Genomic DNA, 19442 nt, shown 5'->3' with positions numbered 1-19442 from the left:
AAGTTCTAGGGGACTTATGACCACAGCAGTTGAGTCCCATAGTGCTCAGAGCCATTTGAACCATTTTTTTGTCCTCCTGTAAATATCATTTCTATGCCGACGACCTCCAGCTCTACCTAAGCGTAAGACCTGAAGATGTAAACACTGCAATCGCTCAGATGAATGATGATCTGTCTTCAGTAGTGACATGGGCGAAAAACCTGGGGCTTAAACTAAATGCAAAAAAGACGCAAGTAATCTTAATAGCCCATCAGAAATTAATAAGTTCAGATTTCCGCGAACGGCTACCTCCTATTCTGCTCGACGGTACTCCAATACCATACCAGAAAACAGTGAAGAACTTGGGTGTAACTTTGGATGAGCATCTCAACTGGGCGGAGAATACAGTCGCAGTGTGCCGAAAGACGTCTGCTTGTCTCTATGCTCTCAAAAAGTTTCGGAACATATTTCCACAGGACTTGAAACGCCAGCTCGTGCAAGCACTCGTTCTACCGAACCTCCACTATTGTGATGTGATTCAACAAGGCACGAGTAGTGAAAACAAAAGACGGCTAGAGCTAACCATGAATGCCTGTGTGCGTTACACCTGCAACATTCGCCGATATGATCATGTTAGTGCTTCATACTCCGAGCTAGGGTGGCTGCGGCCGGACAAATTGTGTGACTACCACACTCTATGTCTACTTCACCGACTCCTCGTCGCGCAAGCATCCCAGTACCTTGCTTCAGAGATTAAAAACCTGTCATGCCATCATAATCGAAACACGAGGTCACTCTTATTTGGTATCCTAACTGTGCCCACTCACAAAACAAAAACTTTTGCAAACTCCTTCTCAGTTGCCGCTGTCCGCCTCTGGAACAAACTGCCCCTTACCTTACGCAAAATTCAATCTCCTGCTGCTTTTAAGAAGAAGTTGAAGCATTTCCTACTATCATCCTCATAAAGTTCTCCACAAAATTAATGTACCAGGCCAATCCTCTCATCTGTCAAATAACAAAGCTAGCGTCTCCTATCTTGCTCCTGAGATGCCTTCCTCTTCATCTATCTCTATTAGCCACGCAATCTTCTTTTCCTTTATATTTCCTTAATTATGTTTCTTCATGTCTCTCTATTCTTCTCCTCCCTTCACCATGAGTCTCCCTCATACTCCCTGCTGCCAGCACTCCTATTTAAAATCTGTCTCTTCAATAATGTCTAATTATAAACTCTATATGTATGTATTTTTCCAGGTGTACCTTTCTAATTGTTTATTTCACTTTTTGTACTAGATGTAGTTTAACATGCCTACTAAAATATATGAATGTAAAATAAGTAGAATGCCTGGTTGGATGTAAGAGAGGGCCTGATGGCCCTAATCTTGCCAGGTTAAATAAATCAATAAATAAATAAAAATAAATAAATAGATACATAAGTTGTACTGGATTATTCTGTACCATTCTGTTTATCTGACCTTTTGTGAATTATTACAATGTTTTTCAGTGTTTGTTGAATGTTTCTATGGTACTTCGCGGTAGGGTTACAGGTCATCTTGGTGATAGAGTTAAGCTTCAGAAAATCTGGTGTTTTGTCTATGAACTCCTTTTTATTCATACTCATAATTCGTTTGCTTTTGTTAGTATGATACTGTATAGTTTCAATTTTTGTTGTGGCTTCTTGGTTGTAATTTCTCGAGTTGTTCTACTAGCGACAGGTTTTATGGATTTGTGAGTTTCCTTTATTTTCTTTCTATATCTTTTGTGTGAATGTTTATTTTTCTGTATTTTGATCCTTTATGTGGTTCATGGTGTGGGTTCCTGTAGTCATGTCCTAGTTCATGAACCACGGGCAACGTATGAGTGGCGAAGTAAGTGGTCCCGGCAGTCGGGATACCAGTTACTTTGGAATAAGACTGGGCATCTCGGACATATTCTGAGTCGTGGTCACCTTTGTGCTCATACGGCAAAGACTACCAAATCCACCGGTTAGTCCCTCAGCCGTTAGGGGTAAAACCCAATGGGACTCGGGGCAAGTAAGGCTAGCAACCTGCTTCCCTGGTACTTTAAATATGATGCTGGCAACAATCAGAGCAAAATGCCTCGGACCTTTGGAGGTGACGGAGTCCCACCTCTAACTGACAAACCAGGGACTCCTAAGATACGACTTGGCAAACAAATGGTAATGAGATGGGGAGCTATTAATATCAATGGGGGCTACTCTGGGAAGAAGGTAGAGCTGGCAGAGGCTGCAAGTAAGATGGGGCTGGACGTTTTAGCTGTTAGTGACATTCGGGTAAGGGGTGAGAAAGAAGAGGAAGTGGGAGAATACAAGGTCTACCTGTCAGGAGTCAAAGCAGGAATAGCACAATGGGGTGTAGGGCTTTACATCAGGAAAGAAATGGAACCCAGTGTAGTTGCAAAAAGGTATGTAAACGAACGACTGATGTGGATAGATTTGACAGTGTCTAGCAAGAAAATTAGGATTGTGTCAGTATATTCGCATTGTGAAGGGACAGATCAAGATAAGATGGATAGTTTTTATGAGGCACTGTGATGTAGTTGTTAGAGTAAAGGACAAGGACAGTGTTCTGCTCATGGGTGATTTTAACGCCAGGATTGGAAATCGAACAGAAGGGTATGAAAAGGTTATGGGTAAATTTGGAGAGGATATGGAGGCCAACAGGAACGGGAAACAACTCTTGGATTTCTGTGCCAGTATGGGCTTAGTAATCACAAACTCCTTTTTTAAACATAAGAACATTCACCGGTATACTTGGGAAGGCAGGGGAACCAGATATGTCATTGACTATATAATAACAGATCAGGAATTCAGGAAGGCTGTGAGGGACACACGTGTATTCAGGGGATTCTTTGATGACACTGATCATTATTTAATCTGCAGTGAAATTGGGATTGTGAGGCCGAAAGTGCAGGAGGTCAGGTCCATATGTAGGAGGATATGAGTGGAGAAACTTCAGGATAAGGAAATCAGGCACAAGTACATAACAGCGATGTCAGAAAGGTACCAGTTAGTTGAATGTAGTCAATTACAGTCATTGGAAAAGGAATGGACAAGGTACAGGGACACAGTACTAGAAGTGGCTAAACAATGTCTTGGAACAGTAGTGTGTAAAAGTAGGATGAAGCAAACAGCTTGATGGAATGATACAGTCAAGGCAGCCTGTAAAAGAAAAAAGAAGGCGTATCAAAAATGGCTACATACCAGAACCCAGGTAGACAGAGAAAGTTATGTTGAAGAAAGAAACAAAGCCAAACAGATAATTGCAGCATCCAAGAAGAAATCGTGGGAAGACTTTGGAAACAGGTTGGAGACTTTGGGTCAAGCTGCTGGAAAACCATTCTGGAGTGTAATTAGCAGTCTTCGAAAGGGAGGTAAGAAGGAAATGACAAGTATTTTGGACAGGTCAGGAAAACTGCTGGTGAATCCTGTGGATGCCTTGGGCAGATGGAGGGAATATTTTGAAGAGTTGCTCAATGTAGGTGAAAATGCGGTCAGTAATGTTTCAGATTTCGAGGTAGAACGGGATAGGAATGATGATGGAAATAGGATCACATTTGAGGAAGTGGAAAAAATGGTCAATAGATTGCAGTGCAATAAAGCGGCTGGGGTGGATGAAATTAAGTCGGAACTCATCAAATACAGTGGAATGTCAGGTCTTAAATGGCTACACAGGATAATTGAAATGGCCTGGGAGTCGGGACAGGTTCCATCAGACTGGACAAAAGCAGTAATCACACCAATCTTTAAACATGGAAACAGAAAAGATTGTAACAACTACAGAGGTATCTCTTTAATCAGCGTTGTGGGTAAAATCTTCGCAGGTATTGTTGAAAGGAAAGTGCGAGTATTAGTTGAGGACCAATTGGATGAAAATCAGTGTGGGTTTAGGCCTCTTAGAGGTTGTCAGGATCAGATCTTTAGCTTACGGCAAATAATGGAGAAGTGTTATGAGTGGAACAGGGAATTGTATCTATGCTTTATAGATCTAGAAAAGGCATATGACCGGGTTCCTAGGAGGAAGTTATTGTCTGTTCTACAAGATTATGGAATACGAGGCAAACTTTTGCAAGCAATTAAAGGTCTTTACATGGATAGTCAGGCAGCAGTTAGAGTTGAGGGTAAATTGAGTTCATGGTTCAGAGTAGTTTCAGGGGTAAGACAAGGCTGCAACCTGTATCCACTGTTGTTCATATTATTTATGGATCATATGTTGAAAACAATAGACTGGGTGGGTGAGATTAAGATATGTGAACACAAAATAAGCAGTCTTTCATATGCGGATGACTTAGTTGTGATGGCAGATTCGATTGAAAGTTTGCAAAGTAATGTTTCAGAGCTAGATCAGAAATGTAAGGACTATGGTATGAAGATTAGCATCGCCAAAACGAAAGTTATGTCAGTGGGAAAGAAATATAAACGGATTGAGTGCCAAATAGGAGGAACAAAGTTAGAACAGGTGGACGGTTTCAAGTACTTAGGATGCATATTCTCACAGGATGCCAACATAGTGAAAGAACTGGAAGCGAGGTGTAGAAAAGCTAATGCAGTGAGCGCTCAGCTACGATCTACTCTCTTCTGCAAGAAGGAAGTCAGTACCAAGACTAAGTTATCTGTGCACCGTTCAATCTTTCGACCAACTTTGTTGTATGGGAGCGAAAGCTGGGTGGATTCAGGCTACCTTATCAACAAGGTTGAGGTTACGGATATGAAAGTAGCTAGGATGATTGCAGGTACTAGTAGATGGGAACAATGGCAGGAGGGTGTCCACAATGAGGAAATCAAAGAAAAACTGGGAATGAACTCTATAGATGTAGCAGTCAGGGCAAACAGGCTTAGATGGTGGGGTCATGTTACACGCATGGGAGAAGCAAGGTTACCCAAGAGACTCATGGATCAGCAGTAGAGGGTAGGAGGAGTCGGGGCAGACCGAGGAGAAGGTACCTGGATTCGGTTAAGAATGATTTTGAAGTAATAGGTTTAACATCAGAAGAGGCACCAATGTTAGCACTGAATAGGGGATCATGGAGGAACTGTATAAGGGGGGCTATGCTCCAGACTGAACGCTGAAAGGCATAATCAGTCTTAAATGATGATGATGATGGTGATGATGATTGATCCTTTATCTATAGGCACGTTTCTTGTTTGGACAGATTTATGTCAGTTGGGTTGATTATTCTGTTATGGAAATTCTGATGATTGTTTGCTTTGTGTGTTCTTGTGTTGTTCATGCCTATGCTGAGTTTTTTTGCTTTGTTTCTCCTGTTTCCAGCATTATCTCTTGTGTGTATGCCTTCAGTTTTTCTGTTATTTCCTCAAAGTAAGCTGATATTTTGATTTTATTGGTCAATGGTAAACGTGTTTTGTTAAGTCCAGTGTTAATCAGCTGTTTATTACAACACAGATCACTAACGTATTGTTTTAACCGTATTACCTACGCGCGCGCGTACACACACACACACACACACACACACACACACACACACACACACACACAAGCATGCACACGCACACACAAGCATGCACACGCACACAGAGGGAGAGAAAAAGTAAATAAAATTCAAATTTGGCGCCAAATTTATATGAAAGCAAGTGAACATCAACAGGGGCTGGACATACAGAAGAAACAAACACTGTGTTTTGTAAAGTGAAAACTGTAACTTGAGAGTCAAGTGCCCAAAAACATGCATTGTGTCTGTGTGTGCCTTTCAACAACAGATAATAATGCGGATGAGAAGGAACATTTCGAAACTAACGGTAAGTAATCACAAAATAAAGTCACGAAGTGTTTTCGTGCAAAAAAGATTGCATTTATAGGTAATGCGATTTGTGAAGATGCCATTCAAACTAACAGTGACAACAATGAACTGCAGGGTCGTACAGAATCCAGTGTAGAGATAATTAAGGTAAAAACAAGAACAGGCAAAAGCTGTTTTTAGGCTCAATTTACTTAGGATACTTATTGCTTGAGACATACTTATGTTTTGCAGAACTGAATAAACTTACCCGCTGATGGTCGTGCATTGATGATGGAATGCATTTGGACATTTATTAAAAACAGTTTTATGTACAACAGGCGGGCCTGAAATCCCATAATTTTGTCTGAAACACTGCTACTGTTAGAGCTCCAAAATCAAATGATGAATAACTAATAAAACAGATTAAAGTTTAGCAGTGGGACATATTCTACTATAATTCACAAACATATAGGCGAGAGGAGTCTTTACTGACGAGTTAAGGTCACTTTCTTGTGAATCCGCTTCAAGAAACAGATTTTTATGTTTTTTGTCTGAAATCGATGTCTAGAGGCTCTTAAACAAAGCAGCAGTTAAAAGAACTGAATTAGACATCGGGAGGTTGTTCAAAAATCAACTTAAACGTCTATTGGTATGCGTCCACATCCATGTTTCTACTTTCTTCACATGTCAATGTTGTCATTACACTCATGTTCGAGAAACGTACTATACAACTGCTCGAAAAGTCCACGGGTGTACTGTCGGCCCATAGTGTCCAACGGGCACAATATTTCGGCGGTCAGACATGTCGCTATCGTCAGGTGCGCTGACGAACTGGGCTCCTGAGGGCGGGCGGCCGTCTTGAATTCCCTCCCCTCGCGAGGCGTTCTCTCCGCGATCCGCGCCCGCGCGTCATTGGTCGGTGAGGCGCTGGCGTCGGAGTCTGTGTTGGTTTCGGTGTAATTGCCTCGTTTGCCCTAGTCACCCGTTCGTTTCCTTTGCTGAGCGTCTTTTTAATTATTACTCAGTGCCGGTTCCCATGCCCTGTTGAGGTTGTAGCCGCAATCTCGCTTGACGAGCCCGTCCCTGGTACGAATTTCTGTAGCCTCTCTAACGACGCTGTCCCAGTATTTAGATGTCTGTGTCAATACCCTGGTATGTTGGTAGTCCATTTCGTGATTTTCGGACAAACAGTGCTCTGCGACCGCCGACTTGTTGGGGTACCCAAGTCGAGTGTGCCTCTGATGTTCTTGGCAACGATCTTCGATGGTGCGCACTTTCTGTCCAATATAGGTCTTCCCACTTTGCCACGAAATCTGGTATGTGCCGGCCTTCCGAAAACCGAAATCGTCTTTTACACTTCCCAATAATGCTCCCGTTTTATTTGGTGGGCAACTTCCTCAATATTCGTCATATTTTACCCGATACTGCGCCAGTATACGGTATATAAGCAGTGGCTATCTCAGATGATGTTCAGATGTGTGTGAAATCTTATGGGGCTCAACAGCTATGGTCATCAGACCCTAAGCTTACACACTACTTAACCTAAATTATCCTAAGGACAAACACGCACACCCATGCCCGAGGGAGAACTCGAACCTCCGTCGGGACCAGCCGCACAGTCCATGACTGCAGCGCCCAGGACCGCTCGGCTAATCCCGCGCGGCGGCCATCTCTTTCTCCGTGACTTCTCCCGTCTCCAGACGCTGTACTGTAGAGGTGGGGCGGAGAGCGCGTCTCATCTGCCATTCCCGGTTTTGAGGTGTTCCAGCTCTTGGGGCAGACTCTCTGCATCAGAGATGGTGCGCGCACTGTGCACCAGAGTTTTTAGCACCCCATTCCTCTGCGCAAAGCGGTGGCAGCTATCCGCTTGCAAAAACAGGTCGTTGTGCGTTTTCTTCCTGTACACCCCGTGGCCCAGGGTGCCATCCGCTCTTCTTTTGACCATGACGTCCAGGAATGGTAATCTTCCTTCTGCTTCGGTCACCATAGTGAATTTGATGTTCGGATGTATGGAGTTCAGGTGGGTAAGGAAGTCTAGAAGCTTGTCCCTTCCATGGGGTCAGATCACGAACGTATCATCCACATAACGTAGAAAACAAGTAGGTTTCCATTTGCATGACGCCAAAGCTTCCTCCTCGAAGTAGAGAAAATACGTGGAGGTCAGAACGTGCTTGAAAAGGCCGGTCGTCTTCTCGTCAAATTTCTGTGCAATAAGCTCAACTGACTCTCGAAGAGGCACCCTGGTGAATAATGAAACAACGTCAAAACTCACCAGGATATCTGAGTCTTTCAGCTTGAAGTTGACGAGACGTTTTACGAAATCCATAGAATTACGAACGTGATGAGGGCATTTACCCGCATAAGGGCTTAGTAATTCTGCCCAATGATGCTTTTCTATGTCTTTGGTATTCAAGCATTTTTTTCCTTATAAACTTTACTGTTGTTTGACTTATTGCTATTTTGTCGCACTTGAATCTTTATAAAACCTGTAAATTGTTTAATGATGGGTAGTTAGAAGGCGTGAACTTCTAGAGTTGCTGCGTATATACCCTGGGTTTAATATAAGACACTTTTGGAAACTGATTACATGAGAGTGGTCGAAGCTGAAAAGTGGGACCTTGAGGCAACTGAAGACACCAGAATAACAAGGAGAAACAAGAAAGGAAGAGAGGAAGTGAGAAACATATAAGCTAAGAAGATTATGCAGTGGCAATGTGTTAGGAACAATAGAGGTCAGCCATTGATCAAATATAGCTTTGAACTGAAGTTCATGAGAAACAAATTTTCTGAAATGTTTATTTTATGCAAAAAATTTATTTTAGCTACAAGTATGAATTCATTTAGAATTTTTCAGGGTGCTGCTTCGAGGAAAGTAGACTGCAGATACTAACGTACCATCAACAGGAAGGAAAATACATACTAATTAATTATAAAGAAAACCAGGTGTAAATAATTTTAGAATATAAACTTACGACTTAAATGGCGTGAATGTTGTTTACCTTTTAGATAGAAGTGTTGTTAATGTGGGCTTACATTTTCAAGCATCTAAGTCAGCCAGTTAGGCAGTGGATAACTTCCAAGTATGGAGCGGCGTATACACTGAAGAGCCAACGAAACTGGTACAACTGCCAAATATCGTGTAGGGCCCCAGCGAGTTCGCTGAAGTGCCGCAATACGACCTGTCATGCACTCGATTAATGTCTGAAGTAGTGATGGAGGGAACTGAAACCATGAATCCTGCAGGGCTGTCCATAAATTCGTAAGAGTACGAGGGGGTGGAGATCTCTTCTGAACAGCACGTTGCAAGCCATTCCAGGTATGCTCAATAATGTTTATGTCTGGGGAGTCTGGTGGCCAGCGAAAGTGTTTAAACTCATAAGTGTGTTCCTGGAGCCACTCTGTAACAATTCTGAACGTGTGGGGTTTTGAATTGTCCTGCTGGAATTGCCCAAATCCGTCAGAATGCGCAATAGACATGAATGGATGCAGGTGATCAGACAGGATGCTTACGTACGTGTCACCATATCACTCCAACTGCACACGTTCGACACCATTACAGAGTCTCCACCAGCTTGAACAGTACCCTGCTAACATGCAGGGTCCATCCGCTCGATACAACTTGCGACTCATCCGACCATGCAACTTGTTTCCAGTCGTCAACAGTCCAATGTTGCGGTTGACCAGGCGAAGCGTAAAGCCTTGTGTCGTGCAGTCATCAAGGGTACACGAGTGGGCCTTCGGCTCCGAAAGCCCATATCGGTGATGTTTCGCTGAATGATTCGCACGCTGACTCTTGTTGATGGCCCAGCATTGAAATCTGCTGCAATTTGCGGAAGGGTTGCACATCTTTCACGTTGAGTGATTCTCTTCAATCGTCGTTGATCCCGTTCTTGCAGGATCTTTTTCCGCCGGAGATTTGGTGTTTCACCGGATTCCTGATATTCACGGTATACTTCTGAAATAGTTGTACGGCAAAATCCCCTCTTCATCGCTGCCTCGCAGATGCTGTGTCCCATCGTTCACGCGCCGATTATAACACCACGTCCAAACGCACTTAAATCTTGATAACCTGCCATTGTAGCAGCAGTACCCGATCTATCAACTACGCCAGACACTTTTTGTCTTATATAGCCGTTGCCGACAACAGCGTCGTGTTCTGCCTGTTGAAAATTGCACAACATTCCACGAGACAGTTGTTCATCTTCAGGCGTTTGCTGACTTGTTGGTGTAGTGACTCGCCAATACATACGCTGGCTAGCAGGAAAAGCGCAGGCGCGAAGGAGTGGGGCCATAACGTCATCGTAGACGAATCAAAAAGTACGGCGACATCCAGCGCCCCCTGCCAAAGAAACGGGCCACGATCTTCGCATGCGCGACCCTCAAAAGCGCGGTCGCAAATAGCGACCCAGAGAGCGTGCGGGCAGTGTGTTGGCGCCCAGTTTAAGTGTGCTGTCTGCGATTCTCCGTGTGTGCAGACTCGGATTCTTTCGTCTGCGGCCGACGATGCCTTAGTCCTGCCTGTGCTGTTACCATGCCTTACTGAGTTGAAATCCCGTGTCTCTATTACTCAAGTCGTTACTCAAACATATTTCGACTGCTTTAATGGTGGAGTTCCAGTACGTGGAAGAGGACGAAAGAATCTTTGCCTCTGCGTAGTTCGTGCTGTGTCCCGTGTCAAGACAGTGTTCAACCACAGCAAACTTTTTCTGGTTGACTCAGTCTGGTGTGACGTCTATGTTCAGCGCGTGTATCCTTAACAGTGCGACCCCTCTGGCCAATGTATGATTTCCGACACTGGCACGGGATTTTGTGTATTCCTGGGCTCCTTAAACATGCGTAATCTTTAACAGAAACCGACATCGTTTGTTGTCGCACTGGAGGGAGGAAGACATTTTATTTGGTGTTTCTTGCACAGCTTGCCGACGTTAAAAGGTTCAAATGGTTCAAATGGCTCTGAGCACTATGGGACTTAACATCTTAGATCATCAGTCCCCTAGAACTTAGAACTACTTAAACCTAACTAAGCTAAAGACATCACACACATCCATGCCCGAGGCAGGATTCGAACCTGCGACCGTAGCAGTCCCGCCGTTCCGGACTGCAGCGCCTAGAACCGCAAGACCACCGCGGCCGGCGACGTTAAAAGGCATGCCACCATCATAGGGTAGAAAAACGATCCTCATGGAGCTCTCTGCTTCTTCTGGCTATTCTTAAGATTTACTGCTTGCAGATTGAAATGCGTCACAGGTCTGTTTCTCACACCACCCGTTTTGTACAGACACACACTGAAGATGGCTAAGCTCTGCTGATAAGCTCCCTGCATCTGAGACAACTCTGACACTACGAATGAGAGTCCGTAATACGCTACTGCGCTTAAATTGGTAATGGCAGCATGTAGCTCGTCGGTATAGGACAGTATGAGTTGGTTTGCCCGCCCGGTTGGCCGTGCGGTCTAACGCACGGCTTTCCGGGTGGGAAGGAGCGCCTGGTTCCCGGCACGAATCCGGCCGTTTGATTTGTGTCGAAGTCCGGTGAACCGGCCAGTCTGTGGATGGTTTTTAGTCGGTTTTCCATCTGCCTCGGCGAATGCGGGCTGGTTCCCCTTATTCCGCCTCAGTTATACTATGTCGGCGATTGCTGCGCAAACAAGTTCTCCATGTACGCGTACACCACCATTACTCTACCACGCAAACATAGAGATTACACTCGTCTGGTGTGAGACGTTCCCTGGGGGGTCCACCGGGGGCCGAACCGCACAATAACCCTGGGTTCGGTGTGGGGCGGCGGAGGGGTGAAGTGGACTGCGGTAGTCGTCGTGGGGTTGTGGACCACTGCGGCTGCGGCGGGGACGGAGCCTCTCCGTCGTTTCTAGGTCCCCGGTTAACATACAATACAATACAATACAATACAATACAATGAGATGGTTTACGGAACACACTGTGACCTAAGGAACCATCTTCTTTTCTACGGACCAAGGCATCTAAGAACGGGATGTCTCCATATTTCTCCAGTCCCGTGGTAAAGCAAATGCTCCGATGAAGGGAGTTAAGGTTTACGAGAAATGCAGGAAGCGTTCTTGTCTCATGTGGCCATACTAAGGTGTCGTCCACGTGTCTCCAGAAACATTTAGCTTTCAACACCGCGACTGAGTTGCTTTTTCCTCGAGTCTTCCACAAAAGGGTTAGTTAGTATGGGAGACAAAGTGTTACCCATAGCAACACCGTCAGTTTACTCAAAATATTGTTGTTAAATAAAGAGTAAGTCGAGGTAAGCACATGTCTGAATAAGTGTAAGATGTCCTCCTCCAACTTAACTCCTATAAGTTGTAGTGAATCAACCAGAGAGACTCGTGTGAACAAAGGAACGCAAAGTCTTCAGTCGCTGCATAAGCTCTGCTGAGTTTCGAATGTGATGTTCACATCTTCCTACTAAAGGGCTCAGAAGAGAAGCCAGGTGCTTTTCTAGATTGTATGTTGAAGCTCCTATATCTCTCACAATGCGGCGAAGTGGCATCCCCTCCTTAAGTATCTTAGACAGCCCAAACAGCCGTCATGGAACTGGCGCTTGTGATCTTCAAAAACAATTATAATAAAGACAATGTGAGAACTCACGTGATTAATTGTGTATCAAAACGTTTAGCAAGTAACACTCCTATTGTCCTACAATTTTCATCCTACTAAGAGTGCACCTGTTTTAGTCAGGATCGTGTGGACTTTATGAAAATTATTAGTATTTTTCAGGCGTTCAAAGGCAGTTTACCTTAAAAGCTATTTACATACAGAGATAGCAGTTATTGAAGACAGGAATGAACGTACATCATTACCAGAAGGACATGAATAATTGACATATTGGTGAGAGAGTAAGAATCCTAAATGCGAAAAACAGGCACCGGTAACGACACTATTTTTTCAATAAATATAATAATGCTTTTACTTTCTGAAAGAATCCGCGTGCATTTTTAAACAGCCATATTCTAATCACTTCGCTATTTGACAAAACAGAATTAAGAAAATTATCAGTGAAGAAGCAGGTATGAAGCGCAGCAGCTCTGTTCTTCACAATTTTTTCTTTTTACGTCGTTAGCAATTATTTGATGCAGTTCCAGGAACGAATTACGCTGTGGACTAATTAGCGAGTCAGAGAAATGAATAAGCGAGCTATTGTCGACTGCAAGCGTTGCAAACTGTAACAAAAGATCAGCTCAATGCCTGCGCAGATTCTGTGTTTGGCACAGCGCGCCCCAGCTGTCCGCCTCTGCTACGCCTTTTATGTTGGAAAAATACAATGCGCTGGGACAAAGAAACACTAAAACTAATTTATCAGCCGTTGGAGACAGTAATGAGTCACGCATGAAAATGCGATTCGCGAAGGCTATTGAACCCGTTCTGATTTCTAAAGCTTTTGTGCCTTCAATTGGTGTAGGCTATCTCGCTTTAAGCTAATGACCGCAAGCATGTGGGACGCAATATCTCGTGGTATATCATTCTCCAGTCCGTTCTAACAACGATATCACATTTGTTTGCTATATGCCAGGTCTAAATTTTATTTCACTGGGTTAAATAAATAAGGAAGAAATCGATTGTTCGGCTTTTGCCGTTAACTTTGCAATGCGCGACCATGCAGATAGACCTCTCAGAAAAGATCGGCAGACAAACAGGGTACAGGATTTCATACTCGCGTATGGCTGAACGGCCTGGTGTTAGGTTTCTTTTTCTATTGGACGCCACTTTGGCAACTAGTGTGTTCCTAACCTACCAAAGTTACCCTACCGTTTAACGTGAAATCTGAACCACGTACTGCTTCTGGCGACTCCTCACACCTTTGAGAGGTGAAGGCTCGTTTAAAACGGAGACTGAAACACGCATGGTCCCAGCGAGATTCGATCCAGTGACTTCAGGATTTGTAGACATGCGTTTTTCCACCGTTCCACCAGCCCCGCTATGTTGGTTGATTCGGGGGATGGTACCAAACAGCGAGGTCATGGTCGCACGAAGGCACCGCCCGCTTCCCAAACCGACGTAGATATGCCGGATAGGGTCCATGTCCTCTGAGGAAGTGCAACAGTCTTTTGCTTGGTTGAAAATCGTGTTTCAGCAGTTCTGAAATACTTGCTAGTAACTGAGATGTCGTGCCGCCCGTCCCGTCAGTCTGCCAAGTCTCATGCCTATACCCTCTCTGGTCGTTTGATCGAAATTTTGTCCCCTACCTGAACCTCTATAGTTTCTGCAGTCTTTTCAATTTTCCGCCTCTTTACCCAGAGTCAGGCTGCCTGCTCCCGAATTTTAATGTCAAGTGGGCAGAGAGCCCCATTATCGCTAGCAGGGCCCCACCTGGACTTTGTCTATATGCCCAAATTGACCTCATCAGCATATTCCGCTGCACTCTCCGCACAGACACGACGGACACTACCTTCGTGAGCCTGCGCGCCCAAACTGCGGAGCTGCAACCCAAGATCGAGGTGAGGATACTTTTGTGATATAGTTGGATCAGATTGTCCAGAAGGTGAGATCTTTTATTTCCAATTCCAATAAGATTGTTCAGTACCTTGATCAATCACTGAGTTACGGTCTCAATTTGTGCAGCAAAGTTCCATCTCTCGTCGACGATGACGCCAAAATATCGTGCCTCTCGACGCTGAAGAATTGGTGAGCCATCGATTCTGTCGGTAGGGTTTCTGACCATCTGGCCTTTTAGGTCGAGCTCTTGCTTTTTGACGCTGTATTCAGCCATGGAGCCGGGAATAGTGACATCGGTCCTATTCAAATGTCGAGCGTTTCGCGATTACTCCAACTGGCTTCTCTGAAACCAACTACGCGTTCTCTCTCAAATGCTGACATCTGAGTATATTGTTCACTTACGTATTTACCAGCTGTAGCTACTGTCCCAAGTACGGTGAATGACATTCACAGAATTCGTATCGACATGTCTCCTGTTTGCTCTCCTTGTCAGTGAAAGTTAAAAAAAAAAAAAAAAAAAGTGTATTCCGTGCAGGTAAAACAGCACTGTCTTACTATGCGGCTTAAATCCTGCTATGCATTCTGCTGGACGCTGTGCATGTGCCTGTTCATCGTCAGACACGGTGGACGGACTCACATCAGGCCCGGGGGCACACGCTAACTGCAGCCGAGTTATCCAGCAGGTGGTGACAATGTGCACCTGTGAGAAGAAGATATTGGCAAAGGATGATGATGTTGTGGTGGGCCGCAGCGAACAGGTCAGAAGACACGATGTCTAAGAAGGATGAGGAGAGCGGCGCGTCGCGGCGGCTGACCTGTGGTGAGGTCCCTGGAGAAGGCGGGCGCGCTGTTGACGGAGGAGCAGTTCCAGCGGCGGTCGGCGAACAGCGCCTGGCAGGTGGCGGCCGCGAGCGCGGCGGCGCGCGCCACGTGCGGCATCGCCTCGCCGTCCGCCGACCGGCACAGCCGCGCCTGCCGCCGCGCCAGCCCCAGCGACGCCCGCGCGCGCCGGCACGCGCCGCTCACCGCCCACGCGCCCGCCGGCGCCCGCCCCAGCGCCCTGCCACACACAGACAACGAGTTCACGGCCGGTACTTCCTACATCGACGATGTTTGCACTATGGGCACTGGGCCTTGGTCCAAGGGGTAATCCTCTGTCTAACGTTTCGTCATCCAGTGCTGGAAACATCAGAGGCAATAAAGACTTAGAAAGCAGATGCAGACTTTAAGGCTAAGGGAAAATTGAGGCGCGTACAGCACGTGCAGGCTAGGCACAAATTGAGACGCGTATAGCGCGTGCGGCGCGACGCAGCGCAACGCGCATTTTTGTAACTTCGTAGGTTCAAATGGGACCGCGCAAATTGCGACGCGACGCGACTGGGACGCGACACGCGCCTGCGCCAGGTCGCGCGGAGTTGTGGCACAAGTTCTCGCGCCGCGCGTGGGAAATTTGAGGCGGGGAGCGGAAAAGTAGCCCGGCCATATGCTCAAATCGGAACGGCGCGTATGAGCAGTGGTAGTATTGCCCACACGATAAATTTTGCCTTACTGTGTAATAAATTTTATTGCTTTTGTGTAGTGTTTCGTTTTTCGCCATTTAAACGCTCCAAAATGGTTCAAATGGCTCTGAGCACTATGGGACTCAACTGCTGAGGTCATTAGTCCCCTAGAACTTAGAACTAGTTAAACCTAACTAACCTAAGGATTCGAACCTGCGACCGTAGCGGTCTCGCGGTTCCAGACTGCAGCGCCAGAACCGCGCGGCCACTTCGGCCGGCTAAACGCTCCAGCTTTCTTCGTTAGCACACTATACCGGGTGATCAAAAAGTCAGTATAAATTTGAAAACTGAATAAATCACGGAATAATGTAGATAGAAAGGTACAAACTGACACACATGCTTGGAATGACATGGGGTTTTATTAGAACCAAAAAAATACTAAAGTTCACAAAACGTCCGATAGATGGCGCTTCATCTGCTCAGAATAGCAACAATTAGCATAACAAAGTACGACAAAGGAAAGATGATGTTCTTTACAGGAAATGCTCAATATGTCCACCATCATTCCTCAACAATAGCTGTAGTCGAGGAATAATGTTGTGAACAGCACTGTAAAGCATGTCCGGCGTTATGGCGAGGCACTGGCGTCGGATGTTGTCTTTCAGCATCCCTAGAGATGTCGGTCGATCACAATACACTTGCGAATTCAGTTAACCCCAAAGCGATTAATCGCACGGACTGAGGTCTGGGGACCTGGGAGGCCAAGTATGACGAAAGTGGCGGCTGAGCACACGATCATCACCAAACGACGCGCGCAAGAGATCTTTCACGCGCCATCCGTCGGACATTTTGCAACTTTGTTTTTCTTTTTGTTCTAATAAAACCCCATGTCAGTCCAAGCATGTGTGTCAATTTTTACCTCTCTATCTACATTATTCCGTGGTTTATTAAGTTTTCAAATTTATACTGCCTTTTTTATCACCGTGTACTTTTCTCTTATTTATATTTGTATAGTTTTGTTTTGTTTTTCTTCTGTCAAGAAAAATGCATACTTCAGTAGCTGATGAGCCATTCGCCGCTGGAATTGTATCATATGCCTCTGCGATGTTTTCAGATCGCAAGAAGGGACAGAAGGTAGTGAATAAGGAAGCAAGGAATTTTTTAAAATCACGTGATTAAGAAGCAAGGCAGGGAAGTAAAGCAAGGTTATATTCTCGCTGCCTAGCACACTGGCGTACCTGTACGATCTGTTACAAAAATTTAGAAAGGGATACTCTCCACAGGTGTGATCCCTTCGTGCTCCTGGTAAAAAGCGCACAAGATCTGAAGTATAGAAGTCTCACTGTGACTACTTGGATACGGATGTAATAATGTAATACGACACAGTCGAAAAGCAGTCACAAATAACAATGTTTTAATTGGTTCACCGTGATGAGAATTGTTGCATGCACATTATCAGCATTAATAAACTAATTATACAGCAGGCTACACAAATGAAGAAAATGGTTCAAATGGCTCTGAGCACTATGGGACTTAACTTCTGAGATCATCGGTCCCCTAGAACTTAGAACTACTTAAACCTAAGTAAGCCCGCATCTCGTGGTCGTGCGGTAGCGTTCTCGCTTCCCACGCCCAGGTTCCCGGGTTCGATTCCCGGCGGGGTCAGGGATTTTCTCTGCCTCGTGATGGCTGGGTGTTGTGTGCTGTCCTTAGGTTAGTTAGGTTTAAGTAGTTCTAAGTTCTAGGGGACTTATGACCACAGCAGTTGAGTCCCATAGTGCTCAGAGCCATTTGAACCATTTGAAACCTAACTAACCTAAGGACATCACACACACCCATGCCCGAGGCCGGATTCAAACCTGCGACCATAGCGGTCGCTCGGTTCCAGACTGTAGCGCCTAGAACCGCACGGCCACTCTGGCCGGCCATATCTCCTAAACCGATCGAGATATCGAAACGAGATTTTGGCAGATGATAGCACACAAAGAGGAGAGTCTTTTGCCAAATCGTTAACACACGGAACTTTCTTATTTACAGCGATGCATCAGAAGGTATAGGTTTTCTTTTCCAGTCCAGTATTTAAGAGTCATCGACAGCTAGTGAAAAGAGAACTTCCCAGTATGAAAATAAACATGAAATTTCTGATGTTACTAAAAACCAACACAATGGGATTTTTCCATAAGCTGTTGGCCTCCCTGGCCGCCAACCTATAGTTTAATGAGACGCTCTGATTGAGAACTCTGTCGCGACAGCTGCTGCAAGGCGAGTTTGTGCAAATTATACTGTGTTTTGGCAGAGGAAGCTCTATTAAACCCGTCAACAAGAAAAATGTAGCAGTTACTCGTAAATGATGATACTTCTTCGAATGAGAAAAGATTAACAACTCACACAAAAACAAATCGCCTGTTCTGTTGCAATTTTGTCAGAATCTCCGTGTCCCATCGTATTTTTAATACTGAACTATTGGGATGGTAACATTGTGGTGTCACCGCCAGACACCACACTTGCTAGGTGGTAGCCTTTAAATCGGCCGCGGTCCGTTAGTATACGTCGGACCCGCGTGTCGCCACTATCAGTGATTGCAGACCGAGCGCCGCCACACGGCAGGTCTAGAGAGACGTCCTAGCACTCGGCCCAGTTGTACAGCCGACTTTGCTAGCGATGGTTCACTGACAAATTACGCTCTCATTTGCCGAGACGATAGTTAGCATAGCCTTCAGCTACGTCATTTGCTACGACCTAGCAAGGCGCCATATTCAGTTACTATTTACCTGGTGATGCATGTACCATCAGACCGATGTTCACCAATTATGGATTAAAGTTAAGTATTCCAACAGCTACGACCTTTTTTTTTTGCTAAAGTCTAACTTCCTTAAATGTTCCAGACCTCACGCCAGCCTGCGTGAGCTTAACGCGTGCCTTTCGGCTTCCTCCTAGTGGCTTGGCTGTCTTGCCAAGTCACAACAAACATGTCGAAGAATTTTCTTCATGTTCTTCACCTGAGCATTATCAAAATGATGACTAGTGTGCCCTTCAGGTGCTGCCATGGCAGATGCTGGTTTCTTACGTCTTGCTGAACCGGCAATGTGTGATTCGCAAATGAAATAGTTATTATTGAGAAAAGTGAACAATTGATCCAGCGCACAAGACGATCGTCAGTGTACTGCCAGAAGCTGGGAATAATGCAGCCGGCAGGAATGCGGAAGCTAACCAGGTGTGCCTCGTAATGTGAAGAGTTCACGTCGTTGGAAAAAACATTGTCATGAATGTAGACCAACGTTTGTCAGCAATATATTTCAGCTAATTAAATGTGTCATGTCTTTCAGGATACTCACACTTTCGGAATAATCCTTCATTTGTGTAGCCTGTTGTGTAATTAGTTCATTGATGCTACGCGCCAGTTAAAACATTTTCAGTCATGGGGGTTTCTCGACTTAGATTGCAATGAAAATGTGATGTCTGCGTGCAGGTAGTATATGTGTGTTACTACATCCATATTAAAGAAACAACAGTGAAACTGATATACAGGGGATAGGCAAAATAATGTGATCAGTGATAGTAATGGGATGCTTGTGTTTGACAGTCAACAACTCAGGTAAGGCACGTGCCGCGCTGGACTGTGCATATTCAGTACGGACCTAGGCATCAGTGCAAGTTGTTTACGACTAGTCTACACTTCGTCTTTGCATTCAGAGGCCGAGGTCTATGTGCAATGAAAGACCTAACAGAGTTCCAAAGAGCGCCGATTGTGGGG

General features: G+C 45.1%; 1 protein-coding gene across 1 annotated transcript in view; it reads right to left on the bottom strand.

Annotated features, from left to right (window-relative positions):
* LOC126153585 (protein Wnt-11b-2-like) overlaps positions 1 to 19442 on the bottom strand; it is a 270520-nt gene that overhangs the window by 246669 nt on the left and 4409 nt on the right. The window contains exon 2 of the mRNA XM_049916081.1: positions 15005 to 15249. Within this exon, the coding sequence (XP_049772038.1) occupies positions 15005 to 15249 (245 nt within the window). The remainder of the gene's footprint in view (positions 1 to 15004; positions 15250 to 19442) is intronic.

The sequence above is a fragment of the Schistocerca cancellata genome, chromosome 2 (genome assembly GCF_023864275.1).
Source record: "Schistocerca cancellata isolate TAMUIC-IGC-003103 chromosome 2, iqSchCanc2.1, whole genome shotgun sequence".
Classification (NCBI taxonomy): domain Eukaryota; kingdom Metazoa; phylum Arthropoda; class Insecta; order Orthoptera; family Acrididae; genus Schistocerca; species Schistocerca cancellata.
This window is presented reverse-complemented; position numbering and strand designations above follow the sequence as displayed.